The sequence below is a fragment of the Gavialis gangeticus genome, unplaced genomic scaffold, assembly GCF_001723915.1.
Source record: "Gavialis gangeticus isolate Ggan-Ray unplaced genomic scaffold, GavGan_comp1, whole genome shotgun sequence".
Taxonomy (NCBI): domain Eukaryota; kingdom Metazoa; phylum Chordata; order Crocodylia; family Gavialidae; genus Gavialis; species Gavialis gangeticus.
In genome coordinates this window covers 14,670,489-14,671,254 of record NW_017729001.1, presented here as the reverse complement: position 1 = coordinate 14,671,254, position 766 = coordinate 14,670,489, and the positions used below count along the sequence as shown (strand labels likewise).

General features: G+C 61.4%; 1 protein-coding gene across 1 annotated transcript in view; it reads left to right on the top strand.

The window, feature by feature from the left end:
• Positions 1 to 3: 3 nt before the first annotated feature.
• MMP11 (matrix metallopeptidase 11) overlaps positions 4 to 766 on the top strand; it is a gene marked incomplete at its 5' end in the record, with an annotated part of 35,429 nt that continues 34,666 nt past the window's right edge. The window contains one exon of the mRNA XM_019506638.1: positions 4 to 75. Within this exon, the coding sequence (XP_019362183.1) occupies positions 4 to 75 (72 nt within the window). The remainder of the gene's footprint in view (positions 76 to 766) is intronic.

Genomic DNA, 766 nt, shown 5'->3' with positions numbered 1-766 from the left:
CTGCTCGCCGCCCTGCTCCTGCCCTGCCTGCTCGGCGCCCCCGCGCCCCCGGGCCCCCGCCGCCACAAGGCGCTGGTGAGTACGAGGGCTGGGGGCCCTGCCCTCTCCCGCCTTCGCCTTCCCGGACACCCCCGGAGGGATGCTGCCAGCCCGCTGTCCTCCCCTCTGCCCGGGACCGGTGTCCCGTCCCCCGCCGCTTTGCCCCTGTCGTCCCCGCGGGACTCGCCTTTTGCGCGCTTACTTCCCATTCCCTTAGAGCAAAACCCCTCCCTGGTCCAGAAATGAGCTCTGGCAACTCTCTTCCTCCTGCAGGGGGGACTCCAGACCCCTCTGGTTTCAGCCCGGGAAGCTCCAGCCCCCCCAGCAGACCTGTTTGTTTTAGGGCTGGTGTTTTCTGCGGTGTCAGCTGCCTCCTGGCTTGTTGGGCAGGGGACTCTGCACGCTGGCCTTTTGCATGTGGGGATACACTTAAAAACCATGCTCCTCTGTGGAGAGCAAAACAGCAACAGTGCTGGTGAAAAGGAAAGGGGGGAGAGATGACTGTAATTACTGTTTCCAAGATGACAAGGGAGCCCCCCCCCCCCTTCTCTTTAAAGGTAATGCAACCCTCATGCTGAGCTGGCACTTCCCGGATGAAAGCAAGCGTTAAGGGGATACAAAAGTAAATAGATGAATAAAACATGCAGGCAGGAGGGAAGCAGCAGGGCTTTCTCTGCAGACATGCCTGCCAAATCCTCTCACCTGGGATGGGGCTGGGAGCAGCAGG